The sequence below is a fragment of the Podarcis liolepis genome (genome assembly GCF_965112155.1).
Source record: "Podarcis liolepis genome assembly, chromosome: 7".
In the NCBI taxonomy this organism is placed as follows: Eukaryota; Metazoa; Chordata; class Lepidosauria; order Squamata; family Lacertidae; genus Podarcis; species Podarcis liolepis.
This window is the reverse complement of record NC_139561.1, coordinates 4,483,331-4,505,950: the sequence shown is the minus strand read 5'-3', so window position 1 is coordinate 4,505,950 and position 22,620 is coordinate 4,483,331. Positions and strand designations below refer to the sequence as shown.

Sequence of the window (22,620 nt, the reverse complement as noted above, 5' to 3'; positions counted from 1 at the left end):
TAAAATCCCCCCCAAAAAAGCTCAACAGTTTTGGGGTAAAATCGTAAAAAAGCTAAACAACCTGGTCGGCCCTCATGCATGTTCACTTCATCAAATCTGGCCCTCTTTGAAAAAAGTTTGGGCACCCCTGTGTTAAGGGAAGGGACAGAAAATGGCTAGATTCCAGGCTTGTGGATGGGTGGGAGGAGAGAGAAACTCATGACTCCTATGCAACCACCAACAAGGCTCGCAACAACTTCCTAAGCGTCTGGGTGGGCTTGTCTAAACAAAAAAATGTTTTAGCAGGCACCCGAAAGAGTACAGTGAAGGCTGATGTCAATAGGGAGGGAGTTCCAAAGTGTTGGTGCTGCCACACTAAAAAATGGCGTCCTTAGAGATGTGGAAGGGGTATTATGTGGCCCCTGTAACAGTGCCAGTTCCATTCAAAGCAGTCGAGCGGGCACAGGCGGGGTAAGGCCATCTCACATACAGAACAGGTCCCAAGTTGTTAAGGGCTTTATATGCTAATAGTCACACCTTGAATCTGGCCTGGTAGCAAATTGCCAACCAGTGCAGACCTATGAACGCACGTGTTGTATGCTGACAAGGCCTCGATCCTGTCAGCAATCATGCTGGGCATTGCACATTAACTGAAACTTCCGTATCAAGTACAAGGGAAGCCCCACATAGAGTGCATTGCAGTAATCCAGCCTTGAAGTAACCAATGAACTACTGTGCCCAGGCTTTCCCAGTCCAGGAATGGCCACAACTGTTGAAGCAACTGCAGTTGGTAAAAGGCCCTTCTTGCCACTGAGTGCTTTTGCCTGGCTGGAAGGTGCCCTTGTACTAGGATGCCTCTCGCTTGCCTGGAAGGGGGGATGGAGAAATCTCTGACTCTGGCATGCCTAGGATGTGACCTACGGTGCAAAGGTCAGGCCCACCTCTGTTGCCCATTCAAGGCACAGTGGAGATGCGTCGATGGAAAGACAAGGGATGACTCTACCTGCTCATCTTTGCCTCTCTGTCTCTGGTCTGTCTTCCTTCCCAGGTGTCTGCCATGAAGCACGGCCTCTTGCCCATTTCCCACGATGCACTGCTGGCAGGGAACATGGTGTACTTTGACTTCAACGGGGAGATGGAGGAAGAAGCGGACAGAATCGAGCTGCAGAAGTGTCTAGGACCTACCTGCAAGGTGAGGGTTGAGAGGTAGCATTCAGGCTTCAGCGTCCTCTGGCACTGTGGCGCGTCAAACAGCCCTTAGGGATTGTCCACACTGCTTGTTTTGTGCCCAGAAAGCCCAGGGGCAAGAGGGCTTCTGCTTGCCCCGTGCATTCCAGGCAGGGGTCCAAGTGGTTTTCTGTCTGTTTGCCTCACGACTTTCCCCAGGAAAACCTGCTCTCTAACACGGAACCAGAGGAAGCGTCAATTCACAGAAAACCTGACTGATGTTTGCTCTGATTCAATGGTAAAATGCCAGTTTCCCTGGTGGGGGGACGGCAGGACATGTGGAACTGTGGAGGAGCTGGCATTTGGGATCTAGACCTCTGAAGTAGGGCTTAGCCAGACTTTTTGAAATCCTCGGGCAAGAGGCAGTGTGAAAAATTATACAGAATTGAGGAGCACCTATGGCTTTCCCCATTTTTACTGACCCTTTCTCCTTCCTTCTCTTGGCAGGTTCTAGTGTTGCGGAATCATGGTGTGGTGGCCTTGGGAGACACGGTGGAAGAAGCCTTCTACAAGATCTTCCATTTGCAGGCTGCCTGTGAAGTGCAGGTGAGCAGCAGAGCACACCCACCCACCCACACCCTTCTTTTCGTCACCAGGCACGTTTTATCTAATCATATAATTATAGAGTTGGAAGGGACTCAAAGGGTCATCTAGTCCAACTGCTTGACAGCATTAAAGGTAAAGGTAAAGGGACCCCTGACAGCATTAGAGACACCATTATTATTTCCATTTGTGTGCCGTAGATTCTGGCGTATTAGGTGACTGGGCGTATTAGACGACCCCCCCAAATTGGCAGCTTCTTTTTTTTTTTTTTAATAAATATTTTATTAAATTTTCACAATAGAAAAGCACTCAAGAAAATACACCAAGACAAAGAAAACACAAAATCGCCGAAAAAACAATACAATACCAAAATACAAACATTAAACACATCAAAAGAAAAAGAAAAAAGAGATAAAAACACATATAATAACAAAAAACAAAAATTCCCTCTTTCTTAATTTCTCATCTTCAATTAACTTATTTTCCCGACTTCCTCACGTCTCCCGTTCTTGTATCCCTTTTAGAAATTAATTCAGCAAATTCATATCCTATTTAATTTATCTGTTATTAATCCAATCTTACATTTTACTTTGTTGCTAAAGCCCCTGCGACTCATTTCAATGTCCTCAACATTCAAAAATTTTACAATATTTCTGCAAATAAATTTTAAATTTCTTCCAATCTTCCTCCACCGACTCCTCTCCCTGGTCTCGGATTCTGCCAGTCATTTCCGCCATCTCCATATAGTCTATTAGTTGCATCTGCCAGTCTTCCAAGGTGGGTAGGTCTTGTGTCTTCCAATGCTTTGCGATGAGGATTCTTGCTGCTGCTGTAGCATACATAAAAAAGGTTCTCTCCTTCTTTAACACCGATTGGTCCACTATGCCCAGGAGGAAGGCCTCTGGTTTCTTCGGGGAAGTATATTTAAATACCTTTTTCAGTTCATTATATATCATTTCCCAGAAGGCCTTGATCCTTGGGCACGTCCACCAAAGGTGAAAGAATGTACCTTCAATCTCTTTGCATTTCCAACATTTGTTATCGGGCAAATGATATATTTTTGCAAGCTTAACTGGGGTCATGTACCACCTATACATCATTTTCATAATATTCTCTCTTAAGGCATTACATGCCGTAAATTTAATCCCAGTGGTCCACAACTTCTCCCAGTCAGCGAACATAATGTTATGGCCTATGTCTTGTGCCCATTTTATCATTGCCGATTTTACTGTTTCTTCCTCAGTATTCCATTTCAACAGCAGATTATACATTCTCGACAGTGTCTTTACATTGGGTTCTAACAATTCTGTTTCTAACTTTGATTTTTCCACCTGGAAACCAATTTTCCAAATTGGCAGCTTCAATTTGGGGGTTCGTCTTATAAGCCCAGTCACCTAATACACTGGGCAGCTCCACACCAGGAAAAAGCCACACGGAGCAGAGCTTGCCCCCCCTGCTGCTGCTTCCGAAGCAGCAGTGGCCGGGCTCCGCTCCGCACCGCCCATACCTGGCGTATAAGACGACTTTTTAACCTCTTTTCCGGGGTTAAGAAGTTGTCTGATACGCCGGAATCTACGGTATGTCCTTTCCCCATGTAAGCATGTCCAAAGCAGCCACAGTAACAACACAGGAGCAAAAATGCACATCAGAGCATCCTCACTCTAGTCAGTCTAATGCCAGTTCATTTAAGTTCACAAGGAGGCAACCAACCCAGATAATTCATTCCGAGAATACTCATGTGACAGTATTTTAAAACCATTCTAAAGTAAGCAATATCCATTGATATTGATAGTTTGTATCAGTTACTATTGATAGTGTATATGTTGACGCATGTTGGTTGGCTTCCACCTGTCTTGGAAACAATGGAAGAGGACGCCTTGGGGGGTGAGGTCCAACTGTTGGAAGGTTGCAGCACCTGCTCTGACTGTAGAGACTGTTATGGGAAATACCTGTTTTGTTGCAGTTGGAGCAGATGAAGGCATCTGGTTGTGCCTTCACATACGTCACACATATGACACACACACACACACATACCCCTGTTAAATTAGCAATGGTTTATTTCCAATGTTAGCCACATTCCAAGTCGACCCCATGGAATTAGTGGACATAACTGATGTAGTTTCCTTCATTCCTGTGCACCTACTCTGAGTAGTTCTTAGCTGGCTCCAACCAAGTAGCATCTTAGTAGCTTCAGCTGCAATAATTAAATTTTTAGGCACAGGGAAATGATGTTTTTCTCCTACAGAAGTTGTGGTATGGAAGGAACATTGTGTTCCTCCTAACATGCTGCAGAGTAAAATTTGGCAGAGTATGGTGGTTCCTGGCAGCTGTGAAGTCCCCAGTGAAAATCACGCTTCTGTTCTGAACTCTCTGGGATGCTTTAGGAAAACCTGCTTTTCTCAAGCTCAGCTTCGCATTTGCAGCTTAGGGATGGTAAGAGCCTTTGAAGAGGGAAAGTGCTGGTTGAACGTTGTCCTTCCCCGGCCTGGTGCCCTCAAGGCATTTTGGAGTACAAATCCCACCAGCCCCAACATTACAGGGCCCTGTCACCTAACCTACCTCACAGGGTTGTTGTGATGATAAAATGAGGAGGGGGAAAACTACGTATGCCGCTCTGAGCTCCTTCAGGGAAAGGTGGGGTATAAATGTAACAAATAAATTAGCAATTAAGCCAAGAGGGGCACTATTTCCACTGCAGGGAATGGGGTGAAGTTTAACCCTCCATGCTCCAGTCATGATCCTAAAGAAAATCCCTACCCCGCTCTATGCTGATGAATCTCAGAAGAAAGGGAAAAAACCCCCTCCCTTCCTCCAAGCTGGTTCCTGCTAAGATCTGCAAAAAATTTAAAAAGTTGCTTTGCATAATTTAATAATAATAATAAAATTTTATTTACATCCCGCCCTACCCAGCCAAAGCCGGACTCAGAGCAGTAAAATAATACAGCATTCTAAAATCAATTCATTATAAAATCAGTTCAAATCAAATTGATGGCAACCATTGGGCTAGAGTTCTGTGAAGAATTACCAAAGGAGGGGGTCAGGCTGTGCCTTGGCCAAAGGCCTGGTTGAACAGCTCTGTCTTGCAGGCCTGCGGAAAGATGTCAGGTCCCGCAGGGCCCTAGTCTCTTGTGACAGAGCGTTCCACCAGATCGGGGCCACAGCCGAAAAAGCCCTGGCTCTGGTTGAGGCCAGCCTAACCTCCCTGTGGCCCGGGACCTCCAAGGTGTTTTTGTTTGAAGAGCGTAAGGTCCTCTGTGGGACATACCAGGAGAGGCGGTCCCATAGGTACGAGGGTCCTAGGCCGTATAGGGCTTTAAAGGTTAAAACCAGCACCTTAAACCTGACCCTGTACTCCACCGGGATACAGTGCAGCTGGTATAGCACTGGGTGAATGTGATCTCGCAGCAAGGACCCCGTAAGGAGTCTTGCCACGGCATTCTGCACCCACTGGAGTTTCTGAGTCAGTCTCAAGGGCAGCCCCATGTACAGCGAGTTACAATAATCCAGTCTGGAGGTGACCGTCATGTGGATCACAGTGGCTAGGTCAGGGCGAGAGAGGTAAGGAGCCAACTGCTTAGCTTGGCCGAGATGAAAAAATGCCACCTTTGTTATAGCTGCAATCTGCGCCTCCATGGAAAGGGTGGTGTCAAAGATTACACCCAAACTCTTAATGGAAGGCAATGGCACTAATTGCTCCCCCGCAAGAGATGGGAGTTGCCCCCCCAATCCCATATCATCCCTTCAAAGCCAAAGGACCTCTGTCTTCGAAGGATTTAACTTCAACCGGCTCCCATGAAACCATCCAGCCACAGCTTCCAAGCATCTGATCAGTGTGTCTGGGGCCGAGTCAGGATGGCCATCCATCAACAGATAGAGTTGGGTGTCATCGGCATACTGATGGCAGCCCAGCCCAAAACTCCAGACAAGCTGGGCAAGGGGGCGCATAAAGATGTTGAAAAGCATCAGGGAGAGTACCGCACCTGATTTATTTGGTAATGTTTACTTTTTTGCATAGGCAGGAAGTTAAAGAATAGAACGTCAAGCTTCATAATCCATAAATGAATCAATTGTATTATTATTTACATATGTGGGCTTCATCAGCTGTTTCCTCTTCTGGGGCTTTAAAAATGTTATCCCCAAAAGGCAACAGTCTTCCCCGGCCCCCTTCTCTGTCTTTCTGGCTCTGCCCAGCCTTGTCAGGAACTAATAAGCCCTGCAACCCCAGGCAGGGTGGGGGTGGGGGGAGGCAGGTTGGACTTCCTGCAATTCCTGCCTTAGATGCTCAGTGCCATTGTCTGCCCCTCTGAGCATCAGCCTACTTCTTCAGCTGGAAAAAACTAGGTCAGCCATGTGCCAAGGCCCAGCGCATGAGCGCCGTCTGCAGGTGGAAGGGTGGCAAGGCATGGGCTCCTTCCACACTTCCTTGATGACCAAAGGATGCTGCTGTCTTGCCCCCCTCCCCGCACCCTCGGGCTCCTGCTGGGGCTGCAACAAATTGGCTCCCAACTGGTTCTCCCCTGCACTTTATGATCTCTGAATTATTCTCCAGATATTCTCTTGGCGCTCAGCTATTTTGCCTGGACACCACATGTGGATAAATGGCCTCTCTTGTGGTTTGCATCTTTCCAGGTCTCAGCCTTGTCCAGTGCCGGCGGAGCAGAGAATCTGATACTCCTGGAGCGAGAGAAGCACCGGCCCCATGACGTTGGCTCTGTCCGATGGGCCGGCAGCACCTTTGGACCCATGCAGAAGAGCCGGCTGGGAGAGCACGAGTTTGAGGCTCTGATGAGGATGCTCGACAACCTGGTGCGTTTGCAAGCGCAGATGCCACAGCGCCCATTTTCCTGGACATGTGTCCCATCCTCACTTTCTCTGTCTAGTGCAGGGGAGCCTCTTCCTACCTGAGGGATGCGTTTCCTTCTGGGGAACCTTCTGGGACCCACATGCCAGCGGTGGGTGGGGCCAGAGGCAAAAATGGGCAGAGCAATTGATGCAGATGTTACCTTGGAACAGTCTTCTTCTTTGGCGATCACTCAGAGCCGAGTAAGATGGTCTTCCATAAACACGGTTTTAGCAATGAGTCCGTAAGCAGGCTGGCTTTGACACCCCCACACTCCAGGGCAAAAGCACTCCAGGAGAGGGCAAAGCAAAGAAGGCACAGCAGGGGGTGTGGTGGGGAGAAACCCAAGGGCCACATAGAGTGACTTGAGGGCCACTGAGGTTCCCCACCCTGGCTTTAGCAAACCTTTCCCCAACTTAATTCAATGAGTTCCTGGATGCCGAAATTGTCTAACAATGGATGGTTACCGTTTTATAACTTCAAGCTGAGCATTTGCAAGCTGCCAGATCCCATTAATTAACCCATAAATCAGAACTGCTATCAATTGACTCTTGGTAGATGTTACTGATAGGAAATGTGGTAATCTCTAAGATAGTAAAAATACAAACGTTTTTCATGCATGCCAACAACCACCAGCACCAGAAACTGGGGTGGGCTTGGGGGATTGAAAATCCTGCTCTACATCAGCAGGTAGTTTCTGTGCAGAAGGCAAGTGGCCTCACAGCTTCAGCTTTTGCCTCTGTGTCAGCATGCAGGGGAGCCTTCAGGGAAGCCTCTTTGTCCTTCCTAGGGCTACCGGACCGGCTACGCCTACCGCTATCCGTTTGTCCAGGAGAAAACCAAGCACAAGAGTGAGGTGGAGATCCCAGCCACGGTCACAGCCTTTGTGTTTGAGGAGGACGTAGCCCCCATCTCAACTCTCCGGCAGCATGCCCAGAAGCAGCAGAAGGAGAAGACCCGCTGGCTGAACACACCTAACACTTATCTGCGGGTGAATGTGGCCGAGGAAAGCCAAGGCAGCGCCAGCAGAACCAAAACCACCGTAAGGAGAACACCATTCACTGCCTCTTGTCCCTGCGAAATGCTCCACATAAGCGAAGTGGCCACCATTTTCCATGCTGAAAGAAAGGCCCTCTTCCCCCATCTAATTGGCTACAGCAGAAATTTAGGGGACAGTTGGTTGGTTGGTTGGTTGACATCTGTCTCAGGAGACAGTGGAGGAGTGCACCTTTGTAAAGTTACAGCGCCTACAGTTCCATAGTTTAACTGTGCTGGGTGAAAAAGGACTTTCTTTTCTCTGTTCTGAATTCAGCTTCATTAATGTTATGACAGAAGGATAAAAACTTACTTTCTATCCATGCACTATTCTATAAACTTCTGTCATACTCACCTTTTCCCTACACTAAAATACTGCAACTTTTCTTCACAGGGGAGTCAATCAACCCCCTTGATAATTTTGGTTGCCCTTTTCTGAGTCCCATTATTTGTGTGACAAACCTGTGTCCTCTTGCACTGAGGCTACTCCTCCAGGTCCGTCCGTTCCCCCACCCCCAGTAGCAGCCACTGGCTGGTATGGGAGGATGAAACATATTCACCGTGGGGGAGAATTTAAAGATTCGAAAAGCTGTTTTAATTCAGTCAGGCCATTTAACTCATTTGAAGAAAATTTCTGCCTTGGACTATTCAGAAAATCAGAGGACATACGTTTCTGTTTTCAGTGACAATCAGGAAATAGGTAATAAGAGTTGTGACCTTCAGTAGTGGCAGATTATACAGTTCATGAGGACTAGTTACATGACAGCAGGGCCCACACAGTGAGGTAAGCGAGAGAAGATGGGGGTCACAATCATCTGAAAAGCTCTTCTTGCTGAATTAGGAACCTGAATGTCTGTAGCCTTACATATCTGGGCTCTTTCTCAGTGTGGATGCAAAAACTGACTCATCAGTTTGAATTCAGAAGCCCCAAATCCCATCCTGCCTCTCAGCTTTGCAGATCATTTGTGGAGTTGGAAGGGACCCCAAAGATCATCCAGTCCAACCCCTTGCAGTGCCAGAATCCCAGCTAAGGAATCCCTCTGTGCCCTTTCTCCACCCTTAAGAGACCTCCCTTTGCCCTTACAATTTGCCCTTGACTTTTCATGCTGCCCAGTGGATGAAAGCAGACGAGGTGGAGAAAACCAGCAGTGGAACACCGATCCGAATTGAAAACCCAAACCAATTTGTGCCTCTCTACACAGACCCACAAGAAGTTCTGGAAATGAGGAATAAGGTACAGCCGCCTCCTTCCCATTTGCTCTTTGGAGACTTTCCATCTCTGTTGGTACCGCCTCCGTTGCTATGGCATCCCCAAAATAATCCTGGGAATTGTGTATTGGGGAAGAATCCCCGCAGCCTCTCTCCCTAGCAGAAATACAATGGGGAGAGCTGGTGTAATGCAGTGTAGAGTCCCAGAATTGTAGGGTTGGAAGTCACCTAGTCCTACCCCCTGCAATGCGCTGGACTAGGTCAGAACTCCAGCCAGGTATCCCATCAGTGCTGGTAACAGGGAGCCGGGTCCTGATCCACAGCCCCTGATGGCACCAAGAAACTTTGTGTGTTGCTTTCTCTTCTTCAGGGGCATTGCTTCAATCCCACAGACCACAAACTTTCTCCTCTTTTCCTTCATTTCCACTTGCAGATTAGAGAACAAAACCGCCAGGACGTGAAATCAGCCGGACCCCAGTCCCAGTTGCTCGCCAGCGTGATAGCAGAGAAAAGCAGGAGCCCGGTACTTGTCATTCAGGGAGCCTCCCGGTGCAAAAACCCGCTGGGAATGTCCTGGAATAGAATCATAGCATCACTGAATTGTAAAGTTGGGAGGATCATCTAGCCACCCCCCCCCCAATGGCTGTCGACTGGAGGGGGCTGGCTCCAGTGCCATAAGCGTCACTGGGATGGAGACTCCAAATCAGGCACCATTTCTCTACCACATTGATCTCACCAGGCTGTTATGAGGACAAGCATATTTTACTTATTTATTCTATAGACATCTGGGGGGCGGGGATTCAAAGTAGCGCTAAGCAGATCGCTCTGTTTCTGCAAGCATTCCTGCTTGCCTGATGCAACTATCTGTCCTCTTCACCACCACCACCTCCCTGAAGTTCTGGGATGTCTCTGGACCCCCAAAGAGCCAATTGTCTGTGCATGGAGGAGGATAGCAGGAGGAAGTCCAGTTGCACTAGTGGAAGTCCTTCATGGGCTCCTTGGCTGAATCCCAGCGCTTAGACCTCTTAAGCTCATTTCAAATAATAGAGGGTTGGGGCTTTCCTGATCTCACTGGGAATTAAATTTCACCCTCAAGAATTTAGCACTGAAAAGTGTAGGAATGGATTTAGGCAGGAGGAGAGGATCCTTGCTCACGTTTATGAGATCAGCAGTGTACCATCCTTTGCAGCATTAAACTTGGAAGCTAAGGCAAGGTTGATTTAACTTTCTACAGACAAGAATCCAGGATGCTTTAAGGCAGATGGGATTTTCCCTGGTATTACTGCTTTTCTCTCCCTTAAAAATGACCATCACACACGTTGTTTTGAGAAGAAGTGAAAGTAGTATTTGCTTACCTAACCTGGGTCTTGAAGCAGCAGTTTACAGTAGCAAAATGAAGGCAGGTTCATAACTACTAAGTTACAAAAGTACAAAATCTAAGTTCAAAATGTTGCATGAGGGAAAGAGAGAGATGCTCAGGCAGGAAGGAAGGATGTAGTGTTACAGCTTCCTGCCAAGGCAAACAAAGGAAGAGATGTCACAGAGTTCTCTCTAGCAAATTTAACAGGAAAGCTCTGTGAACCTCAGCCTCTTCATGTGCTTATCTGACAAAATATGAGTTTGACTGTAATAATGTCCCACAAAAGGCCCCTCACTATTACTATTACTATTACTATTACTATTACTATTACTATTACTATTACTATTACTATTACTATTACTATTATTTGCAAATGATATTGACATTTTTTTAAAAAAACCAATTACAAACCATAAAGTGTTGTCTCCCAGGACAAATACATGTACAAATGTTAAGTCTTCTATTATTCATATGGCATCAAAACAGATTTGGAAAATCTTTTACATTCCAGGTTAAGCTCACATCCACAGGATGTACTTCAGTCTAGAGCATTAAGATAATTTCTCCATAGCGGCTGCTATGACTGAGGGGGAAGGGAGATTACTGTACTGTTGTTAATGAACAATATAAATTGAGACCATACAGAGTGAAATGCAACTTTCCTGGCTGATCCTTTTATCACCCTCCAAGAGTGAGTTAAGTGTTCCATAAATGCTATAATGATGGATGACACTGAAAGATATCAGGTCCAGAAATCTTTAAGCAACGGACGCTCCCACCACACATGGAAGGATGTGCCTTTAAGCATAAGGGCAAGGGAGTACAGTGAAGTCTGGAAAGCCATAGGGGCATCCAGTGCCATCTTTTAATGACCTTTAAAGAGGCGTCCTGCCATTTAGCCGAAATGTTTTGCAGTGGAGGTTTAGACCATCATCAATGTCCCACCTTTTTCATGGGCCAGGACTCAAGATGGCTTGCACAAATTAAAGCACAGGTAAAATAAAATAAAAATGCTGGAAACATTGTTAAAAAGTAATTGAACTCCAATAGAATTTAAACAATGTAAAAAGACAAATCTATTAAAATACAAATAATAAAAACAGGACGGTGCTATTAAAAGCCCTTCCCTTCCCTCTCGGTATAAACTGGTATTCACCTGCCGGCAGAAGGACCACGAGGAGGGAGCCCGTCTAGCTTCACTAGGAAGGGAGTTCCAAAGGTTGGGAGCGGCCACTGAGAAAGGGTGGGATCGAAGCATGATAGGATTGATCCGTGGGCCCAGAACACCTTTCTGCTTTCCAGCCCCCATGGTTCTGCCCACAGACTCCCCCCCATATTTACCTCATTCTTGCCTCTCAATGCAGTCTACAGAGAGTCACTTGGCAGACGGAGAAATGAAGGATGTATCCCACAACGAGGTTCCTCCGGAGCCAGAGCCACCAAACCCTTTCAGTCAGCTGACAGACCAGGAGCTGGAGGAGTACAAGAAGGAAGTGGAAAGAAAGAAACTGGGTCTCGATGGTAAATATCATGGTTCAGGAGAACAGGGGCTGGTTGTGGCTGAGAACTAGAAACTTGAGTGGGCTGAAAGACCACAGCGCTTGCTTTGGTATTAACAACTAACGACACTTGATAAAATAGGGGCCACCTAAACACTCTGGGGAGATGAATGCTGTGTCATCAGCTGAGAGAGACAAGAAAGAAGCATTAGTTGGGAAGGAGGGGATATGGATGGTTCCAAGGAATTTGTAGGTGGTGTGCTAGAGCCACAGGGGTGGGGGAGAATTTTATGTTTTCCACATTTATTTTTTACCACGTGAATCGTTTATTTTCCTACAGAATCCCATCTCACAGACATAGCAGCACAGACTTGGAGATGACATCCAAACCACCCCCTCCCCATCCTATAACAGGACTCTCCTGCTCACAGTCCAAAGTCCACTGCCTTGCTCTGACCCTGGAGAGAGAGAATTATGTATTATAATGCCTATCCTATGATATAGTCATCACAGAGTGAAAAATAGTTCATCCCTAGGGCAGTGGCTTCCAACTCTTTTCAGGGCCACCGCTCCCTTGGTTCCATAAACTCATCCCCTAGTGGCAGGAAGTTCCACAGGACTGGACTGGTGGCACTAAAGGCTCAGTTACTTGCTGTTGTCAAAGGAGTCTTTCCAACGCCAGGAACTATCAATGCTCCTGCAGTGACTGAGCTGGGATCCTCGGGTGATCCCTGTGATACCCTGGACCTAAGATGTTCAGGGCTTTGTAAGTTAATACAAGGACCCCAAACCCAGCTTGGTAGTAGGTGAGCCACCTGAAATGTTGCCTTGGCTGCACAGAATTTTGGGCCCCTGTGCTGATGACCACAGCCCCCAGCAAGTTGTGACGCCTCCCTTTGAACTCTCTGTCCTGGGGGATTGAAAGACCTCCTCCTCCTTGCAAAGGAGCAAGGAGGTCCCCTGGCAGTCTCCTTCAGCTCTGTGTCCCATCAGTTTAGAAACAGTGAGATGGGGGGATTTGCTCCCTCCTTGTGGACATCCAGGCATCCTGAGACATGCTTTCTTCCATTGTATTCCCATCTCCTCCCAGGTGAGAAAGACACAAGCCTGGAGGAAGAGGTGACGGCCCCTTTGGAGTCGACTGCAGACCCCACAGTCCAGAGCCCAGCCAAGCCTCCGTTAAAAAGCCCGCCCAAGACTTCAGAAGGTAAGGGAAACCTCTGCAGCGCTCTGGGAATCAAGCACCTGCTTCTTCACACCATGAAAGGTTAGGCTTTGGAACTCACAGCAACAAGATGAGCTGGTGGCCACTGGATTAGATGCTTTTAATAGGATTGGAGAAATGGGGGTGGCTAAAAAGGCTGAAAGGCAGGAGCAGCCAGGCTAGCTCTTCCCACAAAAACCGCTTAGAAGAGTACCTATACCTTTTGCTTCATACCTGAGTCTAGGAGATATGAGACTTGCTTCTTTTTTGTTTCTTTATAATGGAATTTCAGCCGGGGGTCCCTGCTAAATGGGCCTGGTACATCTACTTCCTCTGCACTAATTTCTGGCAAATGCTTGGGTGAACAAGAGAGTCTTAAAAGATTCCCAGATGATGTCTTATCGAGAGGTGGGGTGCAACTCCTGAAGGCTGGGCGGCACAGCGGAAAAGGTCCACCCCCTGGTGCCTGTAAGATAACAAGATGTGCAGCAGCTAGCTAATTCTAGCAGCTACTGGCAGGGGGAGAATTCAGGCCTGCCTTCCCTCCTGGCCCTGCTCTGGTGGACCCTCCTTCCTTGGGTGGCCACCTGCCAGGGACTCTTTCGCTGTAATTCCTGCACTGCAGGGGGTTGGACTAGATGACCCCTGGGAACCTTCCACTCTACAATTCTGTGATGCTGTGAAATCTTACCCTCCCCAGGATGTGATGCCCCGCCCTATTCAAGGGTGTAGTGGAAGTGTGGCCCTGATCCGAGAGGGGCATGGTTTCTTGTGGCTATGGGGGGGTGTAGTGTTGTTGCTTCCCCCCCCCCCTGCATTGTCTCATTTGTGCCTCGTTGTGTTTGGTGTGCTTGTCTCCACACTGTCTCCTTTCTCTTTCCATGTGTTGCTCTCATCAAAGGAGTTCCCTCTGATTCTGAATACTTGTCACTTTAGTAAGTATAGAGAGGCTGTTTTCTCAATTTTCAGCTGCTCCCGGGGGGGGAGGGGACGGGGTCCTCAATCCAGCCTCCATTTCAGCATCTCAGGGCTGATCAACCCTTTCATTTTTGGAGCTGCAAACGTGTGTAAAACATGGACTCAGTTGCATGATGCCAAGAGGGCCCACAGGGCAGTGGCAGGCCATCCGCTTTGCAAGCAGAGTTTCAGGATCCGTCCCCAAAAGCTCCAGTTAAACAGGGTCTTGGCTAAGCATGGTTAGGAAAAGCCTCCGCCAGAATCTCTGTGTAGAGAGGGGCAGCCAAACTGCTGGCTGGGGTTCCCTTTGGATTTCTTTTAACCCATTTCAAAACAGCTGCTCTGGTTGCCAGTTCGTTCCTGGGCCCCATTTAAGCTGCTTACGTTAGTGTTTAAAGCCCTAAATGTCTCAGACCCCAAATAACTGAAAGATGACTCCCTTCCCTACAGTCCCCCTTGGGTGCTATGATAGGCAGAGGGAGGCCTCCTGGTAGCTTGTCTGCCCTCGGAGGCTTGGTGGCCCAGGAGGAGAGGGCTTTCTTTGTGGTGGCCCCCAGAGGTGTGTCTGGCACCATCATTTAACAGTTGCCCGAGAATGTTGAAGATGCACCTCTTTATTCTGGCTTCTGACACTTGAGGTGTAAGTTTTTAGGGCCCACCATTGCTTTGTGATTGTAAGTTGTTTGGGACAGGTTTCAATGTTGTAACCCACCCAGGGACCTTAGAGTGAGCAATGGGTAAATAATAATAACAAGAATATAGCAGGGATGGGGGACCTGTGGCAACCATCGTTGTAGTTTGGCCTCTTTTATTGCATCCTGATGAATGTGATGGGAGGATTTGAATTGCCTCTTGAGCAGCCTCTCTGAATTGCCCCCGTCTCCGTTTCTGATTCCACTCAGGGAAGGGAAGGAGACTTTAATAGAGGACTGCAGCCTACATTTGTAATAAATTTGTACTGAACAGAACTGAATGTTGGACTTTGTTGCAGCTCTCATCATTGTTAAGACTTTTCCTAATGGGTTGATGGAGTAGGCCCACCCTGGAGGAGTATAGAAACCTCTCTATGGTTGGGGGGGGAGGCTCCCCTACATCATATGCAGTCTGCTGATTAGCAAAGTTTTCTTTGCAATACATTGTGCTTTTGTGGCATATTGCAAAAATATTTAGTGTAACATGTAGTACAGAATATGTACAAGAAGTGGTGTAGCATAAGAGATCCAGGAACAGACCAGGAAGCCCCTTCTTCTCCACCCCCATCGTTCAGCCCGGACACTGAGGTTCAGCTCCGAGGGCCTTCTGGCGGTTCCCTCACTGTGAGAAGCGAAGTTACAGGAAACCAGGTAGTGGCGCCCGCCCTGTGGAACGCCCTCCCATCAGATGTCAAAGAAATAAACAACTATATGGCAGCCCTGTTTAGGGAAGTTTGTAATGACTGATGTATTTTTAATCTTTTGCTGGAAGCTGCCCAGAGTGGCTGGGGAAACCCAGCCAGATGGGCGGGGTAGAAATATTAGTATTAGTATTAGTAGTATTATATTCAAATCTCACATGCGCTGGGAACTTTCTAGGTTCCTTTAGTGCTTGCCACCATCCCTAAGCCTGAACCCCATGCCATCTGCAATATACCTAACCCCTACCTGTGGGGTTGTTGTAAGGGTTATAGATAATATGCGCCTATAGATTGCACTTGGAACACTTTAAAGCTCTGTTTAACACCAATATGCTATTAAACATCTGTAGGAAAGAACTAGAGGGCTTAATCTGAAGAGGCTGTATGGGCTGCACGAAGGCCAATAAGCTGAGGAAGGATCTTGGTAAGGTGGAAGCTGTGGGGGTAAGGGTTCCTGGATCTGAGAAATCCCTAGATGGCCTGTTCCGAACCAGGCAGCCTTCCCCTGAAAGGAACAGATGTGCAGCTTGGACCGCAGCTCAGTGGGCAAGCAGAAGATCCCAGGTCCAGTCCTCAATGGCAGCTCCTGATAGGGCTGGGAGAGACTCCTGCTTGAAATCCTGGACAGCTGCTGCCAGTCAGTGCAGGCAATAGTGAGCTTGATGGGCCAGCAGTTTGACTCAGTGTAAGGCACGTTCCTGTCTTCCTTTGTTCCTAGATTCCAAACTGTCGACAGAGACTCTCGTGGCCTCCGCGGCTAGGAGTCCCTATGCCCAGCCCTAGCAGGCCCTCCTACCGCCCTGTGGAGACTAGCCTACCCACGGTAGTTCATGCTTTGCTAACCTGCTGCTTGGATTACTGCTGTGCGCTCCCTCGAAAAGTGGGGCAGAATCCTGCTGCGCGTCCAGTAGGGTCTGATGACACTGATCATGAAAGCATTGCAGTGTCTGCAGCAGGACCAGTTCAAGATGGCGGCACTTGGACCCAGCTGCTTGAAGAAGCGCCTCTTCTCTCTGCAGCCCCGGCCAGCCCCAGGCTTTTGCAGTCTGCAGGAGAGGCTCCAAGTGTGGAACTCTCTTCCTCTTGAGACCAGCTTGTCCCTCCCCATCCCAACGTTCATTCAGGCATCCGCTCAAGGGCTCTGCTCAGGCAGGCCTTTGGAGCAGGCACCATTTGGATAAGGACATGATGGTTCTTGCTGTACAAAGTATTTCAGTAGTTATTTATGTGCTCATTACATTTACAGCCCACCTTTTCTTCCAAGCAGCTCAAGGTGGTGTGGGTGGTTCTCCCTCTCCCCGTTTCATACTCACAACAACCCTGTGGGGTAGGTTAGGCTGAGGGGGTAGTGATTGGCCCAGCTTCATGGCTAAGCTGGGATTCGAACCCGGTTCTCCCAGGTCAGATTCCAACACTAACCACTGCACCACTGCTGGCTCTCCAAAGGAACGACAATCATTATGCATTGTAGTTCTAACCTTTGCTAATGTTACAGTTTTATTGTTAGCCATTCTTAACAATAAAAAAGTTATTTATTTTAATACAGTAGTAAAATAATAATAATAATAATAATAATAATAATAATAATAATAATAATAATAATTGCATTTTGGTGAGGAAGCAATATTAGTTACTGGTGTTTGTTTTCTTGAACGTACCTTATTTATTCTCTCCATCTCCTCACTCCCAATCATATTGTCACCCATCTGTTCTAGCCCTTTATTATTGTTTCACACACACCCCTGTGCCCCTTTCTGCAGAACAACCCCGTGAGGCAGATCAGGATGAGAGACAGGGACTGGCCCCACGGTCACCCAGTAAGCCTCCTGGCTGAGCAGGTCTCTCCCGTCTATGTCTTGCACTTGAACTACTTGTTTTGCATCACTCCTGGTGCAATCGAAAGACAACATCGGTTGAATCTTCAGCTCTCATTTCTTGTTTCTTTTGGAAAGGTGGGAAGAAGGCGGACGGTGGCCAGGCGCCTGCCGAAGCTGACCAGAAGGCGGACGACCCAGGCACGGTGGTGGTGAACGGCAAGGACGATGATCAGAACATAGAGGACCTGCTCAGCAAAGGAATGAGCCAGATGACCACCAACGCAGACACCGACGCCCCTAAGGACAAAACAGAGACGGTCACCAGTGGACCTGTGTCACCCGAGGGCTCCCCCTCCAAGTCTCCTTCAAAGAAGAAAAAGAAATTCCGGGCCCCGTCCTTTCTGAAAAAGAGCAAAAAGAAAGAGAAGACAGAGTCTTGAGGTCCTCTCCTGGATGCTTCTCCCTGCTGCTCTTCTTCCTCCTCCTCTTCTTCTTCTTCCTCCTCCTTTCTCCTCCTTTTCTTCTTCCTCTTGCCTTCCGCTACTCCCTCTGCTCTTGCCACCACAGGGAAAACTCCTCCTTACAGTGGCATCTCTTTTGGCGACGAAAAAGAGAGGCTGAGGACCCTGGAATGTTTTTCCCCCATGGGATTTGCTTGGGAAGGTGAGGAAATGCCTCCCGGCCACAAATCCAAGGATATAACCAAGATAGTCTGTCCTTTTAACTGCTCCCTTTGGGACGGAGAGGGTGCTTGCCCCTGAATGCCAGTCACTTCACAGCGCAAACGTCCCAAGCCACGTCAGGCCCATGCGTGGAAGTTTCCCATGGACTGCTTTCTAGTGCACAGCAGGTCACTTTCAGAAATACTGGTGTGCACTGGGGGGAGTGCTGATCCCTTGCTGAAGCAGGGAACCTGCGGAACGGGAGGTTGGACTGGCTTTTTGGATGCTTGATCCAATTGCCGCTATTAATCTCTGACGGAAATTGCTCTGGACTTTAAAGCGGACAAGCTGTTTCGGCTGCCGAGAAGCCCTTGGAGAAGGCTGTGGGATTTCTTGGGCAAGGATCTGACCCAGGAGCCAGCTGAGCACCAGGGACCTCCTTTCCGTACGAACGAGTGACACTAAATGCCTTTAGGGAAGGTGGGTGTTTTAATATAAGGACTGGCGCCCCCTGTGCCAGCGGATTGCCCTGCAGGTGGAACAAGGTTGGGCAGGTGCCATTAGGCTGGCAAAGGGGAAGAGAACAGAGCTGACCCCTGGGGCACAATCCAATAAGAAGCTCTTCCTCATTGGAAGTCGCTGTGAGGTGTACAAGAGGATGGTGAGTCTCTTGCACATCTCATATTCTTTTTGATGGGGCTTGTGCAGGAGAACTTCTCAATGTACTGGGGGTACCCTGTGGATTTTCTGCTCCAGGCTTCAAAATGAGCAGGGGGCTGGTCCCCGGTTCACAATCCAGGCTAACAAATGGTGGAACGATTTCCCTTGTTTTGAGGACTGTCTCCTGGTTCTGGATTGAAACCCGCTTAGATTTATGGGCTGCAATATCCCCACGCACGCACACGTCTCCTCGGGGGTAGAGCATGTGCTTTGCATGCACATGATCCAGGGATCAATTTGAGGTGTCTCGGGCGAGAAAAGGACACCAGGTCACAGGACCAAAGGAGGTCTCTCACCTGATGACGCCTCTGAGATCTGTTGCCAGTTGGAGTGGCTGAAGCTTGGTGAGGTGGATCAGGGACCTGGCTTGATCTAAGGGAGCTTCTTGTCCTTAGATGGTCAGCTGTGGCCACCCAGCAGCTCCATCAGATCTAGAGAGGCCCTCTCTGTTCCAGCTGCTGGTAAAGTGCTGGTGCCCTAGTGGGAAATAAATCAGATTCTCCCAAGTTCCACCTGCACTACATTAAGGAAAATATGTATTACGATAACTCCATTTCAGCCACGTAAGTGCTAGTTTGGTTGTCTGGACTATCAAGACAGCCACAAACACTGCCGATAATGTCACTTGTGTAATCACAACGGATAATACGATGGAAAGCTTACAAAAATACTATTTTCTCACTTACTGCACTATTAAGGGATTTTATCACGCTTGAGGTGTTTTCACAAGTGATTGTAAAATTTGCTGCAGCTGTAAATTGCTTTTGAGAGCCACTTGGATCGGGGCGCAGGTTCTGCACAGAAATGGCCTGCCTCTGCTCTCTCTACTGCATTCACCTTTAGAAGTGATCTGAGCATCACTCACGATGCTTAGCTGGGACACAGATACAGATTTTCAACGGAAGTTAATTAGAGCTGTTAGTGTTTTCCTTTGTTTGGCTGGATCCGGGGGGGGGGCAGTGGCTGGGGACCCACCAAAGAGGTCTTTGTTCCTCCCAGGCAGGGTTGGGGACAGCCAGGTGTAGTCTGGCTACAGTTCCCATCATTCCTGCCCATTGGCCATGCTGGTTGGGGCTGATGGGAGTTGTGGTCCAAGACGTCTGGATGCTCCTGCCCTTAAATTCTTCAAGCCATGCTAAGCATTACAGGCACATCATGGCAGTTTCACCTCATCTGAAAATAAAGCTGCTGCTTCTGGTGATCAGGACTGAGAAAATTGGGGGGGGGGGGGCTGAGCAGTGCTTAACATTTTCCCTGCCAGTCAGTTAGTTCCCTGTTCCAATCCGAGCCTCCACTCTGGTAGTTGAACATTGTTCTTTGCTCTGCATTTGAGACTCAGCAAGAAAAAAGAAACATTGGGGGGGGGCGATTTAAGAAAGGTGAAAACGTTAGGTGGATATGTGAAGCCACTTCTCTTATTGCCCCACCAGAAGTAGGTTTTTCTAAAGTTAAGAAAAGAACAGTTAGGATTAGGTTACACACAAGTGTGATCCTTCACTAGCACTGGGGCCAAACTAAGCACGACACCATTGCACAATTAGCAAAAGTGTGAATGGTGGGGTTTTTTCTGTGGGTGTTGCTGGGGTGCTGTGGGTGGGGGGAACAATCCAGATCAGGATTCTTGGGGGTGTTGCAGGAGACTTTAACACTTCAACCCCTGCTATTTCCCGCTCCAGAACAAATTTGTGTGTTCTAGCACTAGAGACGGGGGAAGAAATATGATTCAGTTTGCAATGAAAGGCAACATTACCAATTCACACTTCCCAAAACAATATACAAATTGAAGAGCAACTATCCTCCAAATTTTGTGTTGCAGTTTTCTGAGAAAGTGGTGTGTACAGTAATGCATCTACAGAGGTAAAGTTGTGCGTACTGTACCTATGCATAGACTAGTAAAAATAACATACAAATATGTGTTGTGTTTGAAGAAAATATGCTTTGCTAAAATTTGTTATTAGGCAAAATGGCATACAGAAATGTGCGTGTTAGAGGAAATTCACACTAAAATGCTAATGAATTTCCAGCAGGACTTAAAAAATACATTGCAAACTGATGTGGAAATGTGAAGAACTGGGATTTAAGATTGGAATAACAGAGAGAAACTGAAATTGCCAAGAGTCCCCTATGCATTACCTCTGCCACTGGCCAGTTAGGGAGACTTAAGCAATGGCCTTTTGCTCTCATGTGAACATGCCTATGCAAAGAATCACAAGGGTAATGCAAATTTATTTGGGCACAATCTCCGTGCATGTTCTCCTGCACAAGACACACTGAAATGGGTGAGAGCTGCTCACATGGAGTAGATCAGGTCTCTGTGTCACAATACCCAGAAAGCAACACCTTCATAAAGGAACCATCTCCTATCTGAGCCAGAGAAGTTGCTTCTTTTATCCCATTTGTTAGAAAGTGGGGAGTGTGTGTCCACACAGGGGCTCCGCTGGTGCATACAAGTACATTTTGAGAGTAAAATAACCAACCCCATTTCCATAGCTGTCAACCTTCCCTTTTTTTGCGGGAAATTCCCTTATTCCAGCGCCGCTTCCCGCTGCTATCCCGGATTATTTAGATATCCCGTGGACTGTTCCTGGGACAGGTGAGGCTGCTGATCCCTTGTTTTCAAATCTGAAAGTTGACAGCTATGCATTTCTTCTTTTAAACTCACTGATGGAGAGATTTCACTCTTCTTGTACCTCAAAAATTATACTGGTGCTTTGCATAGAGAAACTCATTTCTCTTGTAATAAGGACCAAATCCTCCCCTTTTCCTCAACAGATGAAAGGGAATGAATATTTTAGAACTCAGTCATTTTTATAAAGAATAAGTGACTGGAGATGTCCTGCTGTTATGAAACTACTACAACAAAAGGCTTCTCTGGTTCTGGTGCTTCCACAGACCAGCTAATAACATCAAACAATGTTCATTATACACAAACATTGCTTAAATGGTAGGTTGAATGGGCAGTTTATGCAGGAGATCCCTTTGGGAAGGGTTGGGGCCATGTCTCCTTCTTCCTGGGAAGCCCTCCAATTTCTGGGCAACTCACTGGTCCTGCCTGCTGCAGCCTCGATTTCATTTGCCAGGTGTGCATGTCAAAATCATGACAACTGAAGGTGGCGGAATTACCTGATTAGCCTGAGCTGATAAGTTTGCTATAACCATTCAATGCAAACAAATGCAAAGTGTGGGGAGGAGCCACAGCTTAGTGGGCAAACATCTGCCTTGCAAGCAGAAGATCCCAGGTTCAATCCCTGGCATCTTCAGGACTGGGAGAAAGTTCTGCCTGAAACCCTAGAGAGCTGCTGCCAATCAGCGTAGACAATATTGAGCTATATGGAATCTGTATAGGGCAGCTTCCTATGTAAGCCACAACCAATGCTCTCATATATATCACTCAATGTAATCTTGAATTTATTCATTGCTATATTTGTATCCCAGACCTTTAAACCTCACTGAGAATCTTCCTTCTCCCAGCACTGAAATGGCACCTCCAAAGACCAAGTCGCCAGCTCAGGCAGTGAGTCTGAAGAACGGCTGCTCGATTTCACCCAGGGGGTTGGAACAGATGACCTATTGGGTCCCTTCCAATTCTACAATTCTGTGATTCCAGGCAGTGCAAAATTTCTAGAAAAGGAGGTGCTGGAAGCAATGGTGCCCATCTGAGAGGTGCCAGAACTGAGTTCTGGTGAGTTCCAGCTGGGGGGAAGCCCTGATTCTAGGTGTGTAGTCAGAATCTGGTGGACTGAGGCCACACAATGCAAACCAAGGTCCAAATTCTCTCCAGAAAAGGCAGTTGCTGTGAAACAGAGCAGATCTGGTCAGGAAAATAATATTTAGGAGCAGAAGCGGACCACCATACAAGCTCTACACTTTACAAGTTTCCACATGATGTGTGAGGAAGGGGTGGTGGCGACACTGTGTTTGCAGAATGTTGTCAGTGGAGATGTGGGCAGCGTATCGTTGCTGAGAGGGGCTCAGGGGCTCATGAATGCTATGGAAAGATGCTTGGGGGCTCATATTTTCTCAGATTCAGTTGGGAGTCATGCCAGCTACCCTGGAAGGAAACTGCTCTTTTGATTCCAAAGGCCAAAACAACTCTGTAAAGAATCCTGTTGCTCTCTAAGGACTGCTGCTTTTGCTGCACCAACAGCTTTCATTGCGTGACACACTCCCTTCAG

General features: G+C 47.6%; 1 protein-coding gene across 3 annotated transcripts in view; it reads left to right on the top strand.

Moving 5' to 3' along the window:
- ADD2 (adducin 2) overlaps positions 1 to 17,732 on the top strand; it is a 77,518-nt gene extending 59,786 nt beyond the window's left edge. For 2 of the 3 annotated variants that reach the window (XM_083514231.1, XM_083514233.1), the window contains 9 exons: positions 1,028 to 1,171; positions 1,654 to 1,752; positions 6,379 to 6,555; positions 7,380 to 7,631; positions 8,739 to 8,858; positions 9,267 to 9,356; positions 11,558 to 11,714; positions 12,783 to 12,899; positions 17,199 to 17,732. In XM_083514231.1, the coding sequence (XP_083370357.1) occupies positions 1,028 to 1,171; positions 1,654 to 1,752; positions 6,379 to 6,555; positions 7,380 to 7,631; positions 8,739 to 8,858; positions 9,267 to 9,356; positions 11,558 to 11,714; positions 12,783 to 12,899; positions 17,199 to 17,503 (1,461 nt within the window). In that variant the 3' untranslated portion in view covers positions 17,504 to 17,732. Of the gene's footprint in view, positions 1 to 1,027; positions 1,172 to 1,653; positions 1,753 to 6,378; positions 6,556 to 7,379; positions 7,632 to 8,738; positions 8,859 to 9,266; positions 9,357 to 11,557; positions 11,715 to 12,782; positions 12,900 to 13,797; positions 13,832 to 17,198 lie in introns of all 3 variants that reach the window. The other variant, XM_083514232.1, reaches the window with a different exon arrangement.
- Positions 17,733 to 22,620: the final 4,888 nt, after the last annotated feature.